The sequence below is a fragment of the Mastomys coucha genome, unplaced genomic scaffold (genome assembly GCF_008632895.1).
Source record: "Mastomys coucha isolate ucsf_1 unplaced genomic scaffold, UCSF_Mcou_1 pScaffold16, whole genome shotgun sequence".
NCBI lineage: Eukaryota > Metazoa > Chordata > Mammalia > Rodentia > Muridae > Mastomys > Mastomys coucha.
Genome location: NW_022196898.1, coordinates 45,345,236 through 45,368,890, shown reverse-complemented (window position 1 = coordinate 45,368,890; position 23,655 = coordinate 45,345,236). Strand labels below are relative to the sequence as shown.

Here is a 23,655-nt window from a genome sequence, read left to right as displayed (position 1 = left end):
TTTTTTTTTTTTTTTTTTTAATATGAGAGGGAAATAAATGTCAGTCTTGCTAGGCTACTGTTGTCTACAACGTTTCTATTAAATGTAGCTGAACCTAATCCTACTTAATAGACTGGACTGATAAAGTACTAATTATGTAGATATTAAAATCACCGTAGGAATGACTGTGTCTATAGACAAAGCATTGAGTGAAGCGGAATAAATGGGTCTATAACTAACTACAGCCAGGAGAGGTAGTGGGTGCTTCAAAGGGGCTGGAGAACTGGAGAAGCAAGAAGAGACAGCAGGAGGAGTCTGTGCATCATGAGAATCGAGGAGGAGATAAGTCCTGTCTTCTAAGATCTTGACCTTTGAAGACCAACTTGATTGAAGAAATAAGTTGTATACCAACACCTGTTTCAACACCATACAGTGCATTAGACCTGCCCTGATTCATATCCGTGGTCTACTCTGGAAAGCTTTCTGCAAAAACAGTTTGCCCCAAAGTTGGTTCTAAATGCTAGTAAACACTCTTTAATCTCCTTTTAGGAGAGTGATATTCACTATTCAATTTAATCCTTTAAAATATATTCATTTTTTTTACCTCTCTTGTTAAGTATGTTCATTCAATTAATTATCATTAGTTTACTGAGGCCCCACCCTGCTCCAGGCACTACACTGGGCACTGGGAATATAGATTAATTACAAGGCATCTGTCTTAGTTACTAATTCAGAGAGGGATGAGGTAAAGGAATCTGTCTTTGTGTCATGTGATAAGGACATCCATCAAATGTGATTGAGGGCTGGGTGGTGGTTGGTGCATGTCTTTAATCCCAGCACTCCAAGAGGCAGAGGCAAGCGGATCTCTGGGTCTTCAGAGTGAGTTCCAGGACAGCCAGGGCTACACAGAAAACAAAACAAAACAAAAAACCTGTCTGGAAAACAAACAAACAAAAAACAAAACAAACAAAAAAAAAAACCAAACCAAACAAAAAAAACTTGGAAAAAAAAGTGACTGAGGAATTGAATCTATCAGAATCTACCAGAGATAAGAGCACAGAGGTCACATTCAGGGTCAGGAAGTTGTTCCTGGAGGGGATAACAGAGGAACTGAATCTTGAAACCATGTGGGCATTATCCAGCTGGGAAGTGGGAGTTTATTAAAAACACTACAGCAGAGAATGAATATGTGGTGCCTTTGGGGAGTTCCAGGTCGAAAGTCTGGAGTGGTTTTGTGTCCATGCTGCTGGGAGGCAAGAGGAACTAATAGTAAATACAGTTACCTTGCTTATATATAACCTGTTCTTCCAGTCCATCCATTTTCTTGCTGAAGATTACTGGCTAAATGTGCCCAGCCTCAAGGAGCAACTCATCTAAGTGATTTTAAGAAGTCTTAACCTTATACCACCAAAGCCCCGAACCGAAATTTATACGTATCTATCACAGGAAACAAAATTGTTGTCGTAAGATATATTATGGTTTATTAGAGCAACTTAACCTGAGCACAATTGAAGAAATGGTTTAAACAAATGGTCCCAGTCTATATTCTTTTTTAATAAAATATTTATTTGTTTTACCTGTTAAGAGTGTTGTTGCATGCATGCACGTACACCACACACATGAAGTGCCCATGGGGACCAGAAGTGGGAGACAGAACCCTAGAATTGGAGTTACAGCCAGTTGTGAAGCACCATGTGGATCCTGGGCACCAAATCCAGGTCCTCTGCAAGTGCAGCAAGTACTCTTAGCTGCCAAGCCATCCTCTTCGCCTATCCAACATTTGTCTGAGAAGTTTTTAGTACACTAATTCAGGTCAAACTCTGAACATAAAAACAACTCAAACAAACAAAAATTTGTACAACAGTTTTAGATTTTTATTTGCAAAGACGACACAGAGGTTCTGTGTGCTCTACGTCCAGTTTTCCTCATGAGAACATGTCGTGGTGGTGCAGTTATCAATTTAACACCAAAACTGAGACATTATTTTTTTAGCCAGAGTACACAATTATTACTAGTCCTTCAATTTTTACTTAGTATCTCTTTTTCTCTTGTTGAATTCTCACCATGGATTCTTCCTCCCTCAAGGCTTCTGTATGCTAGGAAGCCCTCTCAGACTGACTTTTGATGACTTCAACAGTTCGAAGGCAGTAAGGTATTTGTAGATCATCCTGAGGTTGCCTGGCACTTTTCTCATATCTAGCGTGGGCTATCATCTGAAGGAGAAACACCACAGAGGTCATCTCATGCACACATCTACCAGTGACTGCCGATGCTCGTGTTGATGTGGGCATCTGGCTGAGGTGATCTGTCTGAATTCTCCTCTGCAGTTACCCCTCACCCCCTCCCACACTAAAGGAAGTTAGTCTATGCAGTCCGTCTAAAAGAGTTTTGCTTCATCTCCTAGAGGGGCAAGAACATAAATTATTTGGAACTCTGTGTGAGAGCTTTACTTATCCCATTCTGGTAATGTTTCCAATCATTTATAACGGCATGGACTCGGGTATCTTTGTGTTTCAGGTTATAATCCAATACTAGGTTATTTGTTGCTCAATCTTTTTTTCCAGTTTGGCCACTGGGGCCACTTTGAAATGATTTCTATACCCATTTGACATGGGCTCTTCAGTCTGTTTGGGCCATTTCTTTATTCTGTGTTTATTCTTTATTCTTGTGTTGCAAGAATACATCTTTTGGATCATCACATTTATCATAGTTGGGTAAGTGATGTAATCTTTTAACATGGTCGGAAGAGCAAAGTGTGTAAATTGGTGAATCAGTACATGTTCATCAGTAACTACACTTTGTATCTTCAGTTGTTTTAAGTTCAAGGTCCTATTCTAGTCTTACCTTCAGCTTGGTTTAGAAATCAATGATGTTTTTGAAGTTTTGCATATTCTAAGTGGAAGGAGAGGAGAGAGTTGAATAGGTTTGACAGTACATGCTCTGAAAGAAGCCTGTGGTATTAGTGCCCATAAGTAGAGACTACATTCCTGGCAGTGTAGTGCCCATAAGTAGAGACTACATTCCTGGCAGTGTAGTGCTTCAATATCTTTACAAGCTAAACGAGAGGACCTTTACATTGTAAAAGAAGAAAAGTTAAGGTGCAGGGCTTCAGTTTATTTTTGAACAAATGCAATCTTCAGATTAAAAAATGTCCTAGATCCATTTGAGTAATGACAAACATTAAGTTTCAAAAGGATTTGGAGGTAGGAAGGGGGCCAGAAACCAGACCAGGGCTCAGTGCTCAAGTTCTCAGAGAGTACACTGGGTAAAATATTAGGCAGCTGTCCAAATCTGTATGTAATTAGGAAAGAGTTTGAATTTTCATGTATCTGCTTACATGAATTTCTCTTATTCTAATGCCATTCCTGAGGCGGGTCAAATTATCCCCTACATTAATGACTGGCAACAGTCCATTTCAGACACACTACACAGCTGTCTTTTTCTGAAGATATGCTGCCTGGCATGTCCAGTTCCTATCCTCAGGGAGTTCAAGTGCTTCTGACAGCCAATACTTTGTAAATCCTGCAGTTCCGTTCCACTCCTGCCTTACTTAACTACACTGCAGCACACAAGAAGAACTGGTCTAGGCAGAATGCCCCTAGTTAATATTAATATTAGTTCTAACCTAAGATGTGGACAAGCTCATTGATTCTTATTATATAGAATCTGAAGAAAGGAGGGAGGTTGGGTGGGGGCATAATCACACTTGCTGACCCCACCTCAACTGCTGGCATTCGCTTACTTCTTCGGCTGGATCCTAATACTAGACCTTCAAGATCAAGCCAGTATAGCTAACTAAAAGCTTCAAGTTCTTTAAGCAACCTATTGGAAGACGGCAAATTATATAAAAGACCTTCAAACTTAGAAGAGCAATTTCTTTTCTGATTTTGTATTTTTTGGTGTTGCTTGAACCAAGTTCTCGCTATGCAAACCTGGTTGGCCTGGAACTCACTATGTAAACTAGGCTGGTCTTGAACTTGCGGTGATCCTTTGCCAGGAACTCCTGAGTTCTGGAATTACAGGTATGTGCCACTATGTTTAGTCCAGTAGTTTCTTTTTTAAAAAGAAATAAAAGCAGGAGATAGGGAGATGGCTTGGTGAATAAGAGCACTTGCTGTGAAGGCAAGTGGACCCAAGTTCAAATCCCAAGCACCCACCTGACAGATGGGCATATTCAGTTACTAAAATTAATAATTAGTTAATTTATAAAATTAATGTTATCAAATTGATAATGGATCACATTAAGAGTTCTATGGATTCAGTTATTTATTAGATTGACTTAGAGATGTCACCTTATTTCATAAACATAAATGAGTATTTATTCAGCATGTGCCACATGTCGGAGCTTAGCTAATGAAATAGTTTCTGTTTTGCCTATGCGATACCCTCACTGTATTAATCATGAAGCTAGGAATTCCTCACTGTCCGCACCCTCGATTTTGGACTTCCAGCCCTCAGCACTAAATGGTTCATCTTTCTGGACTGCCTTCTGTGTGAATTCCTGAAATAGACATGTGGGTTCTGCTTACAAGGTCAAGGTCTGCCAGTGTGTGCTTGATAATGGAAGCAGCATTTCAAGATGGTTTACCATCCAACGAGGTCTAGCTGTACAGTATTAGAAACAGAACAGAGTCAAGCATTAAAAGAACGCTGCTAATGACATATAAAGATGACACAGGGGACCTGAGCTCATGCTCTGGGAATTACCAGAGGCAGAGATGAGAGGCTCAAGAGAGGGAGGAAGATGAATTAATTAATGAACAGTATCACAGAAGGAAAAACCATAATGATTAATGATTGAGGGAGGGAGAGATGGGGGAAGGAAGAAGGAGAGGGGGGGAGGGAGGAAGGAAGGGAGGGAAAGAGAGAGAGAAAGAGGGAGAGAGAGAGATTGTGGTTGATTCCTGTGCAGTAGGAAGCTGAGTGTTTAGTCTTGTCAGGTTGGAAGGTGTGGCTAGATGGCACTTTCTAGTGCCAGCCCAAGCACTGCGCTGCCACATCTAAAAATAAGCCAGGATGACAGCAAAGAAAGCGACGACTAGCATGAGGACACGGACTGTCACCAGTGCTGCCCCAGAGCTGTCCCTTTCCACCACTCTTGTCATCAGAGGCTTCCGTACACGATCTTCTGTGGTGAGAATAGTTTTCCGGGCTCCAGCCCACTTTCCAGGGCCCTGAAGGCGATAATGGACTGGAGTACAGGGTCCCAGTAGTAACTGTAATGCCAGCTTGGGGTCAGTGAAGACCAGAGGCAGGATACTGGGCCTGACACCCACCAAATCTGCAATCTCTTCCATGGTGTCTACATAGTCTCCCTGGATGGTATGACGCTGGCTGTCCACATACCTAAAGCAAAGAAGACAGAAGTCCCAGGCTATCAGCCATTCATGCAACCTAATCAGTCAATTGGTGCTTTGTGAGTGTCTATTTGGGGGGTTGATATCATGCTAAGAACTGTGAAAAGAGGACATTTGTAATCTTCCTTCAGGACCTTAAGATGCACCTGACTCTAATGCATAAGCACTCTGCTGCAGAAGGTCAGACATGGAAAAGCCTTCAGGTAAATATTTTGGGCTAGATGGGAAAATGGAAATGTAGAGAAAAGGTAGATGAGAGAGCTGTGGCAGCCTCAGGGGTTGTGGAGGGAGTTACAGTGCGAGGCTGTGTGTGGGTGGGGTCACAGCAGAAGATGAGATCACGGGACCCAGCAACTCCACTGCACAACTTCAGCAGTGAACAGGTGGGAAATAGAGCCCCTGCTAAGAGAGCTGTCAAAGAAAGGCTCACTGCTTGCCCCTAAAGACATGGGAGCGTCATTCTAGAAATCTCCTCTTTCAGCCGACAGCACAGCTAGCGTTTAAGTGACCCACACCAAACAATACATTCAATGTTCCCGTGGTATTTTTTTTCCTCCTCAACTTCTTTTAGGCCCTAAACAAGGCTTTTAAACATGTCCCATCAGATTCTCCTTCCTCATGCACATGCAAACCACAGGCGCCATCATTCTGTCTGTGTCACAGTGTAATAGAAATCCTTAAGCCCACACACGGAAACTAAGTATAGCACAATATGCTCCTTACTGAGAAACACATAAAGTGTCCGTATGTCTTCCCCCGAGCACTTCTTACCTTTTTGCCATTTCCTCTTGAGCCTTATTTATTTCTGCTATCATTTCACTTTGCGAGGGCAATTTCTTTAGCCCTAAAGAGAAAAAGATTACAATAGAAGCTTTAATTACTTCAGAATGAGCAGCAATCCTAATGGCAGTTACCACACTGGAGAATTCAAAGAGCTACAGGGTCTCTCGAGAGATTATACAATGCATTTGGTCCTGTCACTGCCAAAAGGTGATGGTAAATGTTGAGCACCCTAGATCTGGAAAGCAGGAATTGGAAATGCTCCCAAATCTAAATTTCTTTTGAGCACTAAGAAGATGCCTTAAGGGGCTGGAGAGATGGCTCAGAGGTTAAGAACACTGGCTGCTCTTCCAGAGGTCCTGAGTTCAAATCCCAACAACCATATGGTGGCTCACAACCATCCACAATGGGTTCTGATGCCCTTTTCTGGCATGCAGGCATATTTGCAGGCAGAGTGCTGTATACATTACACACACACACACACACACACACACACACACACGAGGATGCTATAAGTAAAAAAATGCTCCACAAAGATCTCAAGTATCAGGTCACACTCAAAGGCAGGTGCAGCAATATAAAGTCCCATAAAATAACTATGCATAAAGGTATATAGGAAAAAGCAATTAATTTCATGTTTAGACTTGGGTCTCAGCCCAGAGATAATCTGTTACACAGGTACAAATTGTCCAAAATCTAAAATCTGGTATACTTTTGGACCTAAGCATTTCAGATAAGTAAAACCCCCCTTTTCTCTGAAATATACCAATGTGCTTATGTTACTTTAGTCTGCCTTGCAAGATGCTTTTTCATTGTTTCTTTGATTTTTGAGATTATAATACAATTACATTTCCTTCTCCCTTGAAACCCTCTTATATACCCCTTCTTGCTCTTTCAAAGGTATGACCTCTTTTTTCATTTATTATTACATGCATATGCATATATGTTCCTAAATATAACCTGTTCAGTCTATATAATGTTACTTTTTGTGTGCGTTTTCAGGGCCAACCGTTGGGTATTGTGTAAGCACTTGCAGCGCTCTCCCCGAGGAAGACTATCTCCTGCTCTCAGCATTCCTTACTGCCTATAGTTTTTGTGTAGGGTTGAGGTCCTGTCTCCACTTAGGCATATCTATTGTTCTTGTTCTTGTTCAGCTCACGTTTGGGCATGACTGGTCATGTTGGTGAGACTTTCTGGGTGCAGCTTCTGACATTACTAGGAGACACCGTCTCAACAGAAACCTCCCTGATCCTCCGGCTATTACCATTTTTCCAACCCATCTTCTGGAATGTTCCCTGAGCCTAAGATGTGAATGCTGTTTCGTAGATGTATCCATTGAAACTGGGCTCCCCAGCTCTGTATTTCCTTGGAAGATATTTGCTTTTCTCTGACTTCCAGCTGGTCCCCTAATGTGATCTTTCGATTGGGAAATGAGTTATGGATATGAGGACATGATAAAAGACTGTGAAAGCCTGTAAGAGATGAGGCACAACATCATAGTTCAAGGGACTAGAAGACAGCCATGTACTGGTATGCCAATGATAAAGAAGTTTTATACTTCAGAAGAAGGAAGTAGACGACTCATCATGATATTTTGTGCTAAAGTCCCGTGGAAGGTCAGCCTTGATGCCTGAGTTCTGTTATTTGATAAGAGTTGAGGGCAACTCATAAACTCAGTCTTCACAAGTAAGTTTAAGCTCTGAGGTGCAAACAGTTCCAAAAGTAGGGAACTGATGCCAATGGAAGATAAAGTCCACATAGTACTTGAGACAGAATAACTCCAGACCAACCAGTCTCCTTCACAGAAAAGTAGGCATTAGGCATACTCTATAAAACTCTGAAACATTTAACTTTAGATTGAAATAGAGCTTCCGGAATGCAATATCTTCCTCTATAATCCTAGTATCAAGCAGTTATCTCACTTCTCCTTAAACATGTGTGGTCACAGAGACCTTATCTATTACAAAACCATGACACAATTGTTTGGGTGCTCTATTTGCTGGAACACTCTTTGTAGTAACCCTCAAATCTACTTGTACGCCACTTGAAACACTGGGCCTATCTCTGCTTCTAGGGTAAGGGTTGAGTTGGCAGGCCTTGAAACAAGAAACAACAACTCTTTTACGTCGCCTCATTATTAGGTCAATCCTAAGTCCCTGTATAACAGGCTTCACATCCTCTGCCATCTTGGTGGTTTCCCTTTTCTGAACACATCTGACACTCTCCTGGTAGTCTCTCTAAGCATGTGATCCAGAAACTCAGCATCCAGGAAGACCCTCTGTGTTTTCCATGTGTCTTCTCATTTGAGCCATGAGAACTGTCCCTTACAGTTCAGATATCCAGGAAACACTGTAATGTTTCCTGCTTCAACCACAGGTCTTTAGGTGTTCAAGAAACTCATGTAAAGAGTTGATTTCCAAGTCACCTCTCCCGATTTAACCAAAAGTTTTACTTCTAATAATGGCACACATTATGGAAGAAGAGGCCTATTTCTTGGTTGAGAGACAGCCAGTTCACTTTTTAAAATTCTATAGCTGAACAAAGACGTGGAGAATAATCTGATGTAGTTTTTTCTTGAGTCATCACCTCTATTTTAATTTAAGCATTCCCATGTTTAAACATAATTTTTAAAATCATATTTAAATTTTGTTAGTCCAGTGTTCTCAAATAGCATATGGTCCGCAGGATAGAACTGGGAGAAATTGAGAAATGATAGAAATTGGAAAATTTGATCAATCATTGGCCATGAGAAATTTTCAGTGGGGAGAGAAAGCTGTAATTCCAACAAAAACTCTCGATTATTTTCAATTAAACAATAATGGCAATAAACTGTAATATTACAACCATATACAGAAACTTAGTGGGTTCTCTCTGTTCTGTACAGCATTACATCATCCTCCCACCCAATTAAGCCAGCCAGCCAGCCAGAGGCTGCTTTCTGGTTCCTTGCCCTCCTCATGATTTCAGAAGCCATCTGTTTTATCCTGAAATGGTGCTGGCTGGCAGGTTCTTCTTCTCAAACTGATATTATGCACCTGTTAAAATTTTACTCCATGGTTCTGGTTTGACCCTTCAAAACAATACTGAATAAATCTACTTCTCCTATGGGCCACCCATTTGAATAATTAAAAGGAAAACCTTGTGTCCTTCTGCAGGTTTTAACTTCTGTAGCCTAAACTACTTGATATTCATTCTAGTGGTGTGCTTTCACATCCCTTAAGTCCTATTAATTTATGTGTCTGATTGTTCTCTGTCTGTCTGTCTGTCTGTGTCATGTGCGTGCTTGGTGCCCCTACAGGTCAGGCATCAGATCCCCTGAAACTGGAGTTGTAGATGCTTGTGCGCCACCATGCGGGTGCTGGAAAATGAACCAGTTATCTGCAAGAGCAACAAATGCTCTTAACTTTTGGGCCATCTCTCCAGCCCCACTTAAGCCATTTTTATCTCTTCCCCTGTTCATTATGTTCTTGCTTTTTTTTTTCTCCCAAAATTTATTTTCAGGTATGGGTTTTAATCTGATTAGAGAAGAACAGTTCTATCACCCTTGAACATTAGGATTCCATAATGATGCTGAATTTCAGGAGGTCTTCAGCAAGCCTTATCACCCTGCTGACTCACACCAAATCTATTATCCTAACCTCTGAAGCCTTTTCACATAGAGCTGAAGCTGGAAGGGGGGCCTAGGAGGGGAGGGGGAAGTGAGGATTTGAGAAATCAAATATTCCACATCCTGGATGGTTCTCTAAGCATCTCTTAGTTCAGTGGTTCTCAGCTTTTCTAATGCTGCGACTCTGTAATTTAGTCCCTCATGTTGTGGTGGCCCACAAGCATAACGTTATTTTCATTGATATTTTATAACTGTAATTTTCTACTGTTATTAATCATAATGTAAATATCTGATATGAGACTATTGTGGAAGGGTCATCTGATCCCCAAGGGGGTCGACCCACATGCTAAGAACCACTGTCTATGGCTGAAATTAAATCATACTAGTCTGTGTTTGACTTTACCTCTAGTGAAAGAATCATTTAATGTTGCACATATATACCAGCTGCTTACAGTCCAGGTGAGTAGATTCCAGTCTGCTGTGCACATTGGAGTCGTCTAGAGAACATTGTTCTCAAAGTTCTTGAGTTAAGCCCACCTCTGAACTGAGCATTTCAAGGAACAAGATTAAAGCATGCCTAGTTAAGAAAAATTTCTGATATGTATCTATAGATATAAATTACTATTTTAGGTTCATTGAAAATGAATTTTCTGGCACTAGCTTTGTGCCTGGCACTGTTAAAATCATACCTGTCCTGGAGGTATTTAAAAGCACATGTATATGTATAGCTTATGTGTTTCACCAAGCTGTCCATGTGCATCATCACTCACCTTTGAACACTTGAGTGGCCCAGCGTCCTTGGAGCTCTGAAATAGGCATGATGGCTCCCAGGGGCTGAATTAAACCAATGATCGCAAGAGTTGGTTTTTCCAGGTTAGCTGGAAAGACCTTTTTGTACAAGGACACCTTGTTTTTGACTACTTTGACAGAGTCCTCAAGGAAAGGAAAGGCAAAGCTGTAGCCTGTGGCAAAGATGACCACATCAATGTCATCCTCCCTGGAGCCATCCTCAAATATGGCAGCCGTCTCTGTGAACTCCTTCACATTTCCTTTCACCTTCACCAAGCCAGCAATGATACGATTGGGCAGGTCATCATTTATCGTGGGATGCTGACTCAGAGCCCTGCAAATGGGTAAGGTGGACAAAGAGGTGAGGTGAGCATGACGGAGGAGGGAAGAAAGAAGTCAGCATGTACGCTTTTGCGCCGGTGGTCAAAGACTCACCTGCTCACCCTTCTATCTGGCCAAGGGAGCTGCAGGAGGTCTACCTTATACTAGCTTGGCATAGATCATGAAGTCAGGGCTAGATAGCTTGGAAAGGGAGGGTACTGGAGAAATGAAGGGCAAAGAATTTTATCTGAAGAGTTTCTCACGTAATAGTAATGTTCTGAGGCATGGTCAGGATACTGACCAACAGTTTTCAGACCACTCTCAAGAAGCAGCAGAAATAGACCATGGACATTATGTTCAGTCCCATTCCCAGTTCCAAAGGCCCAAGAGATAGACTTAAATAATGGTTTTCCAAACCATGTATGTATAGCAACCTGTAGTCTATAAGTAAATAGCTTTTCTGTGCATTACTTGGCTCAGGTCTTCATGACGGAAGTTGGGTAGGTGTCATTATCCATGGCTTATAGATGGGGAAACGGGCCTGGAGAAGTTGAGTGACTTCCCAGTGTTACACAGCTTAAGCTCTTAGAATGTCTGTCAAAATAGCTTTGTCTGCATGACAGGGTAAGCAGTGTTGCCTGGGGATATCAGGGGTAAGGTGTGAGGTGACTTCCTCCTGCTTCCCCAGTCTTTTCTCCTGTTTTTGAATTATTTTTTTTTATGTATATGAGTACACTGTTGCTCTCTTAAGACACACCAGAAGAGGGTATCTTACAGATGGTTGTGAGCCACCATGTGGTTGCTGGGAACTGAACTCAGGACTTCTAGAAGAACAGTCAGTGCTCTTAACCACTGAGCTATCTCTCAAGCCCCTTCTTGAGCCTTTTTTTAAAAACCTAATTTATTATAGTTAATCTGTGGATTCTGTCCTTTATGAAGATTCTTTTCTACATTACAATATAGTGTTTTCTCATTCTCCTTTCCAACCGGTTCCCCATCCTCTTCCTCTAAATCGGCCATCGACACAATTGTACAAACCACAAAACTATGAATCCCCTCTCTGCCTCTGACCTCCCCTGGGCAGTTGTTCCCTTCTCTCACCTGGAATGTTCAGTTGTCTGTACACTGCCATTCCATTGGCTTTCCACATCATTTTTAGAATGGAAATTCTTTTAAATAATTTATTATTTATTTTTACTTTATGCACATTGGTGTTCTGCCTGCATACATGTCTGTGTGAAGGGGTCAGATCCCCTGGAACTGGAATTACAGATAGTGTGAGCTGCCATGTGGTGCTGGGAATTGAACCTAGATCCTTTGGAAGAATAGCCAGTGCTATTAATCACTGGCCCATCTCGCCAGCCTATAGAATGGGCATTCTTAAAGATTCTATTATGCTATCTGCTTCTTAATGTTTTTCTTAAAGTTTGATTTATTTATTATTTAACTGTATGTGAGAGGACATGTTAAAGGATTTTCCCTGCCCAATCACATTGGGGCAGTGGGAGGCTTGTGATTGGACAGGAGAAGGGAGGCGGAGCAAGGAGACAGACAGAGTGGTCTCAGGGAGAGAACTAGAATGGAAGCTGACATGGTGTTGTCAAAAGGTTAGAATAATTGGGTTAAAGCTTTATCATTACCATTTTGCTCTGAAATTATTGCATTGGCATCTTGTAAACTGTGTTATTATTGATACATAACTCTGATTGGCTAACTAAGCATTAAGAGTCTTGATTCTACCAGGTAATTAGGTGTTGAGATGGCTAACCAGGGGTGCGTGTGGCTTTGCATGAAAGCAAGAGGAACTCAGGGTGGGGGCCCGTTCGAGAGTTGGCCCAGTGGGAGCCTTGTGGTCTTGCAGGGCCTGAGAGTTGGCGGGCCAAGAGACCAAGTGAGTGAGATCACCTGGCGCAGAGACTAGCTCTAAGGTGTTGATGATGGTGGCAGGAGCACAGGAGCATGGCTGGGCTCCTCTGAGGGTTGGCGGGTTCATTTTTTAATATTTCCTGCAACAGACATGTGTGTATGTATGTGTACCATATGTATATCTAACTCTTGTAGAGGCCAGAGACCTTGGAGAGGAGAAAAGAGGGGGGTAGGGGAGAAGTGGAGAGGAGAGGAGAGGAGAGGAGAGGAGAGGAGAGGAGAGGAGAGGAGAGGAGAGGAGAGGAGAGGAGAGGAGAGGAGAAGAGAGGAGAGGAGAGGAGTTGTGAGTCTCTCATGTGGGTTCTGGGAATAGAACCCAAGTCCTGTACAAAAGCAGAAAGTACTCTTAACCTCCCAACCATCTCTCTCCAGCACCACTTAAAATATCTGAATGGCTTTGCACTGGCTTCATTCTAAACCTTAATTAGAAGACCAAATAAGAGCTTTCATGCCTCATGAACATGAGTGTATTCAATGTAATATAATAAAGGGATAACCACTGTGGAAGTCAGAATTTAGAGATGATCAGTATTGTTTTTTAAAAAGTCTATGTTAAAAAAGATAATTGGAATTATTATGTCAGATTAAGAGAAACTATAAATATATGACAGACTGCAGTAGTGTGAGCAATACATTTTAGAAAGCATAAAAAAAGCTGTACGTAATATTGTTGGGAAAACTGCTGAAGCTTTAATATGCTGATATTTTAAATGCATTTATCAATTTTAAATTTTCTGACCATGATACCTGTATTATGGATATCCCAAAGAATGTTCTTTTTCTTACGTGATACATGCTGAAATATTCTAGGTAATATGCCCTAATGATTACAACTTACTCTCATGCTGTTAAAAAAAAAATATGCACATAGGTATGTGAATGCTGTATAGACATGGATCTATTGGTACTCTGAGAGGGGACAGAAAAGAAAGCAAGTAAAGCAAACCATTCGCAGAGGAAATCTCCGTAAGAGGTGTCTACAGGTGGACTTTGGATTGGCCAATTGTGCAGCTTTTCTGTAGATCTCAACACTTACACAAAAATAAAACAAAATCCAGGGCAATGGCTCAGCATGTAAATATCTCCTGGGGCAAGCCGGATGACCTGAGTTCAATCCTCAGAACCCACACAGTAGAAAGAGAGGACTGCCTCTCACAAGCTGTGCTCTGGCCTAGACATGTGGACCTTGCATATGACTCTGCCCCTCCCCCAAATAAACAGATAAAATAAAAAGGGGACAAAAATAAAGCATTTAGTCTTTAGAAATGCTTCCATAGAAGTTTTAACAATGATGGATTGTATTCGAGTGTGTGTGTGTGTGTGTGTGTGGTTTTGTGTACTACAGTGTCATATAGAGGCCAGAGGTCAACTTGTAGGAGTCAATTCTTTCCACTGTGTGGGTCCTGGGGTTCAAACTCAGGTCCTCAAGCTCGGCAGCCAGTGCCTTTACTCTTGAACTGTGTCATCGCTCCAAGTCCATTCTTTGTATTGTAATTTCATCCTATTCCAGGCTTTGCTGTTGTCACACCCCTCCCCACCACACACATTATAGTACTGGAGACTGAAGGCAGACTCTCACTCATACTAGGTGAGTCATCTACTACTAAGCTGTCTTTCCAACCAGTTTGTATTTTTCACCTCTTCTCATGAAGTAGCCCAGGCTGGCTGGCTTTGACCTAGGAGTCATCCTGCCTCAGCCTCCCCAGTAGCTAGGATTATATTCCTGCACCACCGGGTCTGCCTCTTTATGAATTTTCAAAAACCATATTTGTTATTTTTCTTCTCATTGGCGTTCTTAAGAAAGCATCAATTTTCTGGAATAGGTGTCATTTCTTTTGTGTTGACCTTGAACAAGTTACTTTGTTTTCTTAAGATTCTTTTTTTTTTTTTTTAATTAGAAAATGGGCATTGAAATAGACCTGCTGAAAGTCTGAAAAGAGCACATGGCTCACTTAGCTCTACGCTTACAGAAAGTCCTCCAAAGGCAAGGTGTTACTGTTTGTGTTAGGGTTACCAATGTCCTTTTCCCTGTTTACCTCATGCCCGCTATGACGAATGCCTGGCTTACAACACACTTGCTGGGTGAGTGAATGAGTGCCCTACCCTCCACTACTGTTTCGTTGTCATAGTTGAGGGACACATGTGTAGAACTGACTCCACAAGAGAAAAGCCACTGTCAAAGGATTAGGCTGAAGTCCTACAGAGAGGCAAGTCGGAAAAAGGATTTCTGAGTCTATGGACGTTCTTAAAGCCTGGGTAAAGGCAGTGCTACTATGAACCTATGTCAGTGGCCCTCATCTTCGTGCCTTGGCCATCTCCCGCCCCACTCCCATCCTGGAAACCTACCTGTGTTTAGGCTTCAGGCAAAACATTTCATGATCAAACCTTTGGTTCATCTGTTTCTCCATAAATCTGTTTTTTATTGATGAGCCACAGATCTTTGACAAGTAGTACATAATTCGAGAAGATATCAGAATATCAATAGGATATCCATGCTTTCCTACACGGTTCAAGATCCAAGCTCCTCTCCTGGTACTGAGGAATACCTAGGGCATGGGGAACAGAGTTTGCTTTGATCAATCCGGCTCAGAATCCTTCAAAAGCGGCCCCATTCTCCTGAAGGTTAAGTTCAAACCCATTAGTATTTTAGTCCCACATAGCCTTGTAAGCAAAACACCTTGTTGTTTCCTTCCTATACCCTCCTACAGTTAAGATGCTGCGTGCCCTGGCCATCGATACATCTTGCTGTGATCTCCTGCTGATGGCTAAACAAGCCCTTGGCTTATAAAGCAGTGCTTCTCAACTTTCCTAATGCTGCAGTTTCTCATGTAATGGTGACCTCCACCCCCCAACCATAAAACTATTTTCATGTCTATTTCATAACTATGATTTTGCTACTGTTATGAACCATAATGTAAATCTCTGTGTTTTTTTTTTTTGATGGTCTTAGAATGACCCCTGTGAAAGGGTCATTCGACAACAAAGGGGGTTGCGACCGAAGAGTAAAGAACTACTGTTATGAACCCTCCTACATCTATATGCTTTGGAGCCTCCGATCAAATCTGCTCCCACCACTGCCTCTCAAGGCGGTCATTTCTCTCCATCTCCTGAACTTTTCCTAGCATTTGCCACCTATAGAACTCATTAGGAAGTACAGAGGTGGGGCTGGAGACATGGCTCGGTGTATAAAGCACCTGCGGCCAAGCCCAGCAACCTAAGTTCCATCCCTGAGATTTATATGGTAGAAGGGGAGAACCAGCTCCCGTGGGTTGTCCTCTCTCCTCAACCTATGCACTGTGCCATGCGTACCACTCCTACCTCACATGGAACAATTAATTGTAAAGCAGTTTTAAAAACAAGCCCTATAAAACTGTAAAGCTGAAAGTAACTGCACATCGTTTAATCCAAAACCCTCAGTCATTTTCGCCACTGGCATTGCTTGCAGTGTTACAAAACCTTGTTTATCATTCGTATAGTTTATATTATACCATTCATCACCAGTAACTCTGTTAGAAATATGCTAAAGATCCATCTCACTTATTTATATGCTCTTGACCTCTGAGTGTGTTTCTGCAGAGCTATAGCCTGTGCGCCATCTGTCAGCATGTTGCTATCGCTCCTTCCTGATATTTGTGACCTATAAGTAAGCCACCATGACTAGTCCTTCACATTTTAATTTAATTGACACAGTGACTCTTAAGGAATGTACTGCCAGCCCCACTGATGGAGGAGAGGGCACAGAGAGGGCAAATCACACAGCCCGAGGTTTTCTAGCTAGAGAGCGTGCTAAGAACTGCCGTGTCTAAGAACTATTTCCCTGACTGTTGAAAACACGAAGGCTACTACTGGAACTGTAGGAGACAGCTTCCCGTGTTGCCCACATTCAAAACTGACTATAGGCTATGTTCAACTACCAGCAAGATTCTCACTTCTCCTGGTCTGCCATGCTTTCTAGAGCTGTAGGAAACGGATACCGCTTCAAGGTCTTTGATGTAGGCTCCCAAGTGGTGGGCTGCCTGTCTACAGAGGGAGGATCCTTCCCTCTGCACAAACATTTCACCGATGGGAACCCAAGGGCTTGTGTATCGAATGCTTCTGCATGCCACAGACGAAAGCACAGGCATGGTCCTAGAACCAGATGGCTCTTGTATGAGCTGCACACCTTTGCACAGGCAGGGCCAGTGCTCGAGGTGGAATGAAGAAGCTCCCCATTTACTCAACAGTGACAGCGACAACACATATCCCAAGGTTATTGTGAGAAATGGTGTTTTTACAAACGGTGACAGACAGGAAGCGCTTGATAAATGTTTAGTGCCCATTACACTTTAATTTCAGCTTCCCATCTCTACCTTTTTACAATAAGCAACATATTTCTAAATCTTGTTTTAAAAGGACTATGTGAGGAAATTATTTAATCAATATAGTCCTGTATCTTCATCTTCATCCATTGCTTTACTGGCAACAGGGAAATGCCTACCTGTTTTTCAGTAAATGTGATGATGATGTTTCTCTACAAATATGTTTCAAATTACTTTAAGAAAAATCCTCAATGCTACGGTTTTGTTAAATGCTATCTTCTCAGCGACTCCACGCCACAACACCGCTTCCCAGTACAGTTTCCATGCCTAACCGTGGAGGTGACTTCCTACGTTACCCCGTGATTTAATTCTAAACTTATGAGGAAATAAGTACATAAACACAAAAGGATATTTCTCTTCACAGAATTATGCTGGGCTGGAGAGATGGCTCAGTGTTTAGGAATACCTCCTGCTGTCACGGAAGACCCAGGTTTAGCACTCAGCTCCCAGGATGGGTGCTCACAGTCTCCTGTGGCTCCAGCTTCAGGAGAATCTGATGTCTCTGTATTTATGTGTACAGACCACACACACACACACACACACTATAATCAAAATAAATCTTTAACTTCCTTAATACACTGAAATCCATTAGTCCATTTGAAACTTTTGATTTATAGGATCGTTATGAAGCATCCAGACACTTGGGCAGGGAGCAAGCCCGATGTGTCTGCTGCTGGTCTGGGTGGGCATGTGTGGTCTCTGTATTCCTTGGTGGGCCTACTTCCATGGTAAGAGTGAAGCAAAGTAAACCAATCATCGATGCAAACCTGCTTGGCTGTGTGGCTGATCTCTACAGCCAGATCCCCTCCAGAATTCCCAATGCCGATTACAATGACCCTTTTCCCAGTGAATTCCACTGGGTTCTTATATTCTCGGCTGTGAAAGTACTTTCCTTTGAACTTTTCAATTCCTAGAAGAGAAGAGAAAATAATTATTGGGGGGAGGGGAAGGTTTGAATGAAGGATATTATTTGTCAAAGCACGTGTTTTGTTCCCTTTTGTAAAATTTGAAGTTTAAATTTATATTTTTCCAAATTCTCCTATATTAAGCAACTCTTCTTGCCTTTTTGAACCCTTTTGCTTCTTTCTTCTCTCATTGCATTTGTGGTTTCCATGCCATAAATCATATGCATTTTGAATTTGCAGATGCAAGCCCAGACAGCCTCAGAATCCCTCCCTTCCCTTTTATCTGCTCAACCCCACACTTCTGTGTGCACGCCGGGCATATTAGAGTGTATTTTTAAAGGGAAAAGTCCAGGCCAGAAACATGAAATGAAATGCTTTAAGCGTTTGCTTCATTCTTAGAAATTCAATATTTCCATTGTTTTCTTCTTCAATTGAAGAAAAATCTCTAATTCCAACTAGCACAAATCAGGGAGTCCAGCCTTCCTTTTGGTCCTTGGGAAAACATAGTCACCATGAGTTTAAATACAATCATGTGCTATTGGATGGGAATACAGTCATTCAGAGAAGCAGGCTGAAGATAGATTCCATCACTGGACAGATACTATGCACACCTAGATAGCATAGGTCAGTCAAAAGACACAGTAAACACAAGTGTGTGAGGCTCCTGTTGGTGCAATATGGTCTACGATTATGTAGCACACATTTCAAATACACAGGGTCATGCAAAATATAGGACTGTAAATGTATAACCAGGAGTTACTGACTGCCCAGTATTATGTAAGTATACCGGGTATACATGCTGTAATTTTAAATAACTCGACGGTGCCTCACCATAAACAGTGTCTCGTGCTTCATTACCACAGTGACTAAGCACTTACTAGACAACAGGACATTTTCAGCTCCGTTACAGTGTTATGGGGCTAATATTGTATATGGAGTCATTCCATATACAAATTGACAAAGGTGACATTTGCGGCTTATGACGACAGACCGACCTCTCATCTTCCTCTACCCTTCCAAACTGCAATTCTTTGCACTTTCAAAATGGCACTAGCACAAATTACAAAATACAGGGGGAATGTATTTTATTAGAGTAAGACTTTATTTTTAAGCCCCATAGTAAGAGTCACTAAGACCACAGCCCTCCCAGTCCTCAGAGGTCATATCATAGCCATGGCTGCAGCATCTTCCCTCAGGGTGGGTTACTCACCAGGAAAGCTTTCCAGGGGCAGGTGAGGATCTGTGTGATGACCTGTGCAAACCAGGACTCCATCGAAGACGTCTACATGCTTCTTCCCTTCACACTCAGTGACCACCTGCCATTGGCCTGAGGTAGAGAAATCAGGCTGCTTCTTCACGCTGCATACGGTAGTCTAAAAAGTGACAGAGAACTGTAGCCACAGTCTATGCAGTCTATACAGAGTATATGTTTCCCCTGAGACAACTCCCTACAGGGGGCTGTCACAGGCATCATCACTTGTAGGGCTTCTGTATGAATATTTGATTCACACACTCCACAGATGTCAATGAGGCAGGCTACAAAAATGAGGCGGCAACCTAATGCACTGCCCTTTGCTCTTAGAACAAATATAAATTGCTAGGTCTCTTGGTCTATGCCCTAAGGCTCTATAGTTCCCAAGGTTTAAAAAAAAATGCTTGGGGCTTCTCCCAAGCATTAGTGACACATGCATTAATGGTCCATCCCTCCTCTATCCCCTGATAGTCCCACCTCCATGTCTGCTTCTCCCAGTTCAAACCAGGAGTGGCTGGCCTTAAACGTAGGACTACAATACAGGTCTCCCTTTCCTGAGACTAGAACACCATCCCAGTGGCCCTCCTTGTATGTGATGGAGTCTTCCTCTGTCTTCTATAGATGCTCATTTTACAAGTGACTCTAAAGAGGCTGTGAGATGAGATGATTGGTGGCGGAATTTTTAGCTTTGTATGAGAATAAATAAATATAGGTTTCTCTGCACAGCTTAAGTACACCAATAATGTGTTCCAACCTGTTTCTGAAGCCTCGGGCACAGTGTCTCAGTGGACTGAAAGAGATCCTACCTCGTTCCAACATCGTGGCCCACACAGTGTTCTCTCTGTCCTGAGCACAAATGCAGGCCAGGGCCTCTGCTTGGATCACACTTTTGTTCCCTCTTCACTTGGTAGACTCCTATTCATCCTTCACTCAGCCCAGACATAGTCTGCTCTAAAATCAACCTTTCCTGGAGCCTAATATCTCATGGCCTCAGGAGTCAGCCTCCTCTGAGCAGCGATGGGGAGCCCTCAGCACATGCCTCTTCATATAATATAATTTTCCCTGTTTTTTTTTTTTTTTGTCTCTGCATTTTTACTGCTTAGCCCAGAGCCAACCTTACTCAGGAAATGTCTCTCTTACACAAAGGACGATCCATGGGGTGCAAATCCCAGGCTTTACAAGTTTCCACTGAGTGTTACGTTGATCACCATTTAGCAGAAGAATCAGGAAAGTTTGGGCTCTTTTGTTAGATGTCATAAATATGTTTTTTTTTTTTTTAAATGGGCACGATTCCAAATTATAGAAGCATGCCAGAAAATGTCAGAGAAAGAAGGAATCAGAAACAATCTGGCATAATCATGTTGGTTTGTAAGCAAGGGAATTTATAGAAATGAAAGGTGAGAGACGCACTGGCCTAAGAGCACAAGTTAATCTGTGGTAGAGCAAGGCCCATCATTCAACACATTGCTCCTCATTCAGTGCTCATCCCCCTCACCACAGCTGACTTCTCCGCTTCCCCGCTGGCTTCCCAATAACCACTCCACTGGGTTGTTGTGATCACATAAAATAGCACCTCGTAAGGCATCAAAGAGCTAAATGATAGCGGACAAGGAGATTTTAAAGGTCTGACTCCCACCAGCCCCCCCCCCCCAGCAGTTTTTATGAAAGTGAGCATGAGAGGAAGGCATGGTAAACCCTAGCAGATGGCCTCCTGTTTCTTCAGCAGGATGTATATGATAGAGAGCGCTCCTTGAACATTTCCCAAGTACCAAGAGGGCAAAAGCAGAGTCTCTGTGTCAGATAAATCTACGTCTATTTCGAGTGAGTCTCAACAGATGACACAGGTAAATGAAGCTTCGGAATTCATTGACCTGATGAACAATTTCAAACAGGAAGAAAACAAAATCACTTACCTTGAATTGGATATATTTGAGAAGGTCAAATTCTTTGGCGTACATCCTGAAATACTCTAGGACCTGGGAGTTGTGCATGTAGTTAGGGTAATGATCTGGGATGGGGTAGTCACTGAAACACATCATTTCCTTGGAGGTGTTGATGACCACAGATTTGTAAATACTGGCCCTTCCTTCCTCAGGGCTTTCCTGTGACAAATAAGAAGTACTTATGGCACCATGAGAATCAACTTCATGAAATATAAGTAGCCAACGAACATTTAAAAACATATCTAGGGCTGGCGAGATGGCTCAGTGGGTAAGAGCACTGACTGTTCTTCTGAAGGTCCTGAGTTCAAATCCCAGAAACCACCCGTAATGAGATCTGATGCCCTCTTCTGGTGTGTCTAAAGATAGCAACAGTGTACTTATCTATAATAATAAATAAATCTTTTTTAAAAAAGTATCAGCCGAGTGGTGGCAGCATACACCTTTACTCCCAGCACTTGGGAGGCAGAGGCAGGCAGATTTCTGAGTTTGAGGCCAGCCTGGTCTACAGAGTGAGTTCCAGAACAGCCAGGGCTACACAGAGAAACCCTGTCTCAAAAAAACCTAAAAAATGTATCTAAGTAAAACACACACACACATACCTACAATGTTACATCTATGTAAGAACATTGAAAGCATCAGGCCTCTTATAACTTTAAATGAAAAAGTAATATACGTGCCATGAAATTAAATGTACATCCTAATCATCTAGTATACATTATATATACCCATGTTTATATAGTTCCATACTGTATAATCTTTTCCTTATTTAATATATCTCCTTTGAGTACATTGTATTAATTATAGATAATTTGTACATATAATTTGAATAGGGAAATAGTTTATTATAAAGGTAGAATTTTTCTCTCATTTTTATTAATTTATAAAGCACTCATAAGAAAGGAAAACCCTCAGCAGACTAGCATAGAGAGACACTTCCTCAAGTCAAGCAAAACAATTTAAAACACGCAAGTAGATAACAGCACGCTTAATGGTAAGAGACGGAGTGCTTTGATTTGATTAGGAACACAACAAGGATGTCCTTCTGGGCCACTTTCAGAGAGCACTGTACTAGAAGTCCTCGCTGTATGCCCTACAAGTCATGAAAGAGGAAATAAAAACCAATTTTGTAACCAATTAGATGAATGTTTATGTAAAACAAGTCCCAAAGAATAAAACACTAAACCTACAACTACAGGATACAGCCAGGCCAAGCCATACAAAGCAGCCAAGCACAAGCCCCCGGCAGGGCTGAGAGATGGCTCAGCATGAGGACTTAAGTTTACTCCCCAGGACCCACATTAAGAAGTGCCTGGTGGGGCCCAAATCTGAACCAGTGGCAGAAACTCTGATGCAAATCATTGAAGTTGCTTGCATCACACAGCCTTAATGAAGAGTTTGGCAGGCTTATCAATTTCTTGCTTATAACTGTGGATCGGAGAGCAGGAAAGAAAGAACTCTTATGTGCCCAGCACTTTGTTAAGTACTTTACATAGTTAGGCCATATAACCTTACATCAATTCTGCAAGAACAGAACATATTGATGTATACAAATGAAGGTCCCAAGGCTCAAAGAAGTTTGATAAATGAAGCCTTTGCCTTCATATTTAGTTTATGTGGGATATGACATGTTTGGAAAAACAAAAACAAAAATGGGGGAGAAGGGATGGAATTTCTCAGTTAGGAAAACCTCTAGGCCTGACTTCCTGGGAATTTCCCCATTTATCATGTAGAATATATCCTGCTTCTCAGGGTGACATTTGCATGTGTCCCCAGTTGTCACTTTTTCTTTGGGGAGTAAAGTTAATAGTTTCCTTATTTATCCTCTGGTAAAGAGAGGAGATAGTTGACCTTGCATCTAAAGATGCTACAAGACAATGAGAATTTGATGTTGTACATGTCTATAAGTACTGTTTTTGTACATGGTCACATTCTGCTGACATTTGCCAAGTCTGTATGCAATCTGAACAAAAGACAAGGGACTGGCCACAGGAGAGCCTCCCTGGCTGGTTTTCAGGGATTGGGTTCTCAAGGGTACGTGCTGTCCTCACCTGGGAATAATGACAGCCATTGTACACATGTGCTGCACGCATCTATAACACCTTTCAAAGTGTCTTTTTAATTCTCTTGAAGGAATGTGGGCTTGCTCACCACCCCCAGCCTCAAGAAGCCAAGGAGGGACCATTTATGTAGAAAGTCCAGGACTAGTTTACCCATGTGACCGGTATCACTTTACACTTTCCATTAAACCTCACCATTGGTGATGGCTTTAAATGCAAAGAGTCATGATATGTATATTAACCTATGTTCTATATATTTATTTTTAGACTTTCTTCAACATCCACATTAGTATAGGATTAATGCCTAAACGTAAATATTGTGTACTTTGTAAATCAATGAATAAAGATTTTAAGTGTGTTTCATTAGGCTTCTTCAAAAAA

At 41.9% G+C, this 23,655-nt stretch overlaps 1 protein-coding gene across 3 annotated transcripts in view; it reads right to left on the bottom strand.

The window, feature by feature from the left end:
* Nucleotides 1-4,227: 4,227 nt before the first annotated feature.
* Nucleotides 4,228-23,655, bottom strand: part of Fmo5 (flavin containing dimethylaniline monoxygenase 5) — a 43,820-nt gene continuing 24,392 nt past the window's right edge. For all 3 annotated transcript variants that reach the window (XM_031374935.1, XM_031374936.1, XM_031374934.1), the window contains exons 3-9: nt 21,188-21,376; nt 19,233-19,395; nt 17,885-18,027; nt 15,106-15,305; nt 10,494-10,846; nt 6,108-6,180; nt 4,228-5,325 (exon numbers count right to left, since the gene is read on the bottom strand). In XM_031374935.1, coding sequence (XP_031230795.1) covers nt 4,980-5,325; nt 6,108-6,180; nt 10,494-10,846; nt 15,106-15,305; nt 17,885-18,027; nt 19,233-19,395; nt 21,188-21,376 — 1,467 coding nt within the window. In that variant the 3' untranslated portion in view covers nt 4,228-4,979. The remainder of the gene's footprint in view (nt 5,326-6,107; nt 6,181-10,493; nt 10,847-15,105; nt 15,306-17,884; nt 18,028-19,232; nt 19,396-21,187; nt 21,377-23,655) is intronic.